Source organism: Octopus sinensis, linkage group LG2 (assembly GCF_006345805.1).
Source record: "Octopus sinensis linkage group LG2, ASM634580v1, whole genome shotgun sequence".
Lineage (NCBI taxonomy): Eukaryota > Metazoa > Mollusca > Cephalopoda > Octopoda > Octopodidae > Octopus > Octopus sinensis.
Window position 1 is genome coordinate 177234747 of NC_042998.1, and position 2500 is coordinate 177237246.

Genomic DNA, 2500 nt, shown 5'->3' on the forward strand with positions numbered 1-2500 from the left:
CAAGTAAAATGCATAAGATCGTGAGAAAGTGTAAAATTTGTCAGAGATAAATGTCCCGAACTTGGAATAACTGTGCGTATGTATTTGCTCGGTGACGGCAAAGACTTTCTTGTATTTTGGGGCTAGAAAAGTTGTCCCTTATTTTTAAGGGATCCTTTTTATTCATCAAATATGTGCGTGCGTTTGTTTATGTATGTACTTACTTATGTATTGCACGTACAGTAGCTTGGTGTAATCAATTTGTTGTCTTCTATTATGAAAAGGCAAGTGGCCAGGATTTAATAACTTCTATCGGAGCCGCTTGACATCACGTACTCAGTCTATCAGGTGTGTCCTCTTTTTCAAAACTTCTTTACAAATTTTGGTTCTTTAATCTTTATTGAATATCGAATGCACTGAGAGGATTGCCTCTTAAAATGAGACACAGGAAGCAGTGACATCCCTGATACGGCGTTGAATCTTACACAATTTCCACCCAATAAAATAACACAGCACATACTTTTACGAAATCGATTATAACACCAACGGCTCACTCAACTCATATTGTAAATAGTTAATACTCGATAATATCGCACAACTCACATACCATATACTCTACACCCCCATCCCTGCTATTAAGACATGAATCACATACAAAATACGAACACCCCTTCAAACAAAACAGTACAGCTCACAGCCAACAAAGGCGCTTCTATGTGCTCGCTCAACATTCAACAGATAGTAGCCAAATTTCCTCATCCTTAAATCACACCCTAATATGTTAAAAAAACAACATTGCAAAACGTAGTCCTAGATGGAATGGTCGTGATCAGAATTCCTTTAGTCATGGGTTTGCTTAATAAGGAATCACCTGAGACTATACAGCAAAAGACAACCCATGCTATACGAACTATATACAACAAATAAAACACTATAATAACCAGATACAAAAACAAAAAAGTGGTACTCTGTCGGTTACGACGACGAGGGTTCCAGTTGATCCGATCAACGGAACAGGCTGTTCGTGAAATTAACGTTCAAGTGGCTGAGCATTCCACAGACACGCATACCCTTAACATAGTTCTCAGGGAGATTCAGTATGACACAGACTGTGACGAGGACAGCTCTGTGAAGTACAGGTACTACGCATTTTTGCCAGCTGAGTGGACTGGAGCAACATGAAATATAGTGTCTTGTTCAAGGACACAACGCGCCGCCGGGAATCGAACTTATAACCTGATGACCGTCAGCCGAATACCCTAACCACTAAGCCACGCACCTTCTACAAATAAAACAAAGCCCACGACAATGCAAAATTTATATGAACCTGAATTCCCAAAAGACGATGCTGCACACGTCTCAGGAAAAGGAGGAGCATCTTGCAGTGCAGTAGATACTCGCCTCAAAGATAATGAAATATGATGAATATCATACTATCTTCCATTGTCACATGGCCTGAAATTTGAGGAGTGGGGTCAGTTCGATTATATCGACTCCAGTAATCGATAGATACTTTATTTTATCGATCACCAGAAGGACGAAGGGAAAAGTTGACCTAGGTTGGATTTGAACTAGAAGCGTAAGCTATTACCGTATGTCATTTTATCAGGCGCTCTAACAATCCTACCAAGGGTAGTAATGGTTTTGGAAATGAAATAAAGAATACTTACGGTCTGCACTAATAGACTGAATGAGACTTGTTTTGCTCATTTCCGACGATTCCCAATTCTGGAAATATATATAGAGAGAGACGTTCAGTATTATATGTCTAGGTATATAATATAATCATTTGTCTGCGGGCATGCTAATATATGCAAGCGCACATGCATATGGTGCGTGTGTATGTGTGTGTGTGTGTGTGTGTTTATATGCACATTGGTAAAGAACGGAAAAGAAGAAAGAACACTCAACCCATATGGACATAGGGATGAATGTATTTCGTATCTATTTTGGTTATCAGTCATTAGCTAATTATTCAAAATATTTGAAATAATTTTATTTTTGACAGCAAAGGCATACCAACTCTGAAAGGGTTTTTAAGATGGTGTCTTTAAAAAATAATTCATTCATTTTGACAGAACGGCAAAGATCACGACCGTAGCTATCCGGTTTCGTAGCTTGGCATGTTTTAATATATTCCAAGCTTCTTTTTATAGTTTTTAACGTTGTTATTTTACAAAACCCATATGTATTTTGATAGATTAGAATGTAGATACTGATTAAATTATTTCTTAAGTTTATTTTCACTGAAACAAGTATAGGTTTTATAAACGAATTATCAGCTATGAATATAGTTCGGCAATAAATTGATGATTTCAAAATACATGAGTTAAATAATGAACAATTTACAGTGCTTAAATACAGCCACACGAGTAGGAAGTATTAGATGGAGACGGTTGCTTAAGCTCTCTACTTCTGATGTTTTCTACTGCAAAATTTATGTACACATTTGAGGCTAAATCTAACATTATTTCTATTAAGAAATTTATAATAATTTCTGATTCCATACTCAATGTATATC

General features: G+C 36.8%; 1 protein-coding gene across 1 annotated transcript in view; it reads right to left on the reverse strand.

Moving 5' to 3' along the window:
- The window catches only part of LOC118762128, a 92838-nt gene that overhangs the window by 17205 nt on the left and 73133 nt on the right, over positions 1-2500 (reverse strand). The window contains exon 9 of the mRNA XM_036500469.1: positions 1650-1707. Within this exon, the coding sequence (XP_036356362.1) occupies positions 1650-1707 (58 nt within the window). The remainder of the gene's footprint in view (positions 1-1649; positions 1708-2500) is intronic.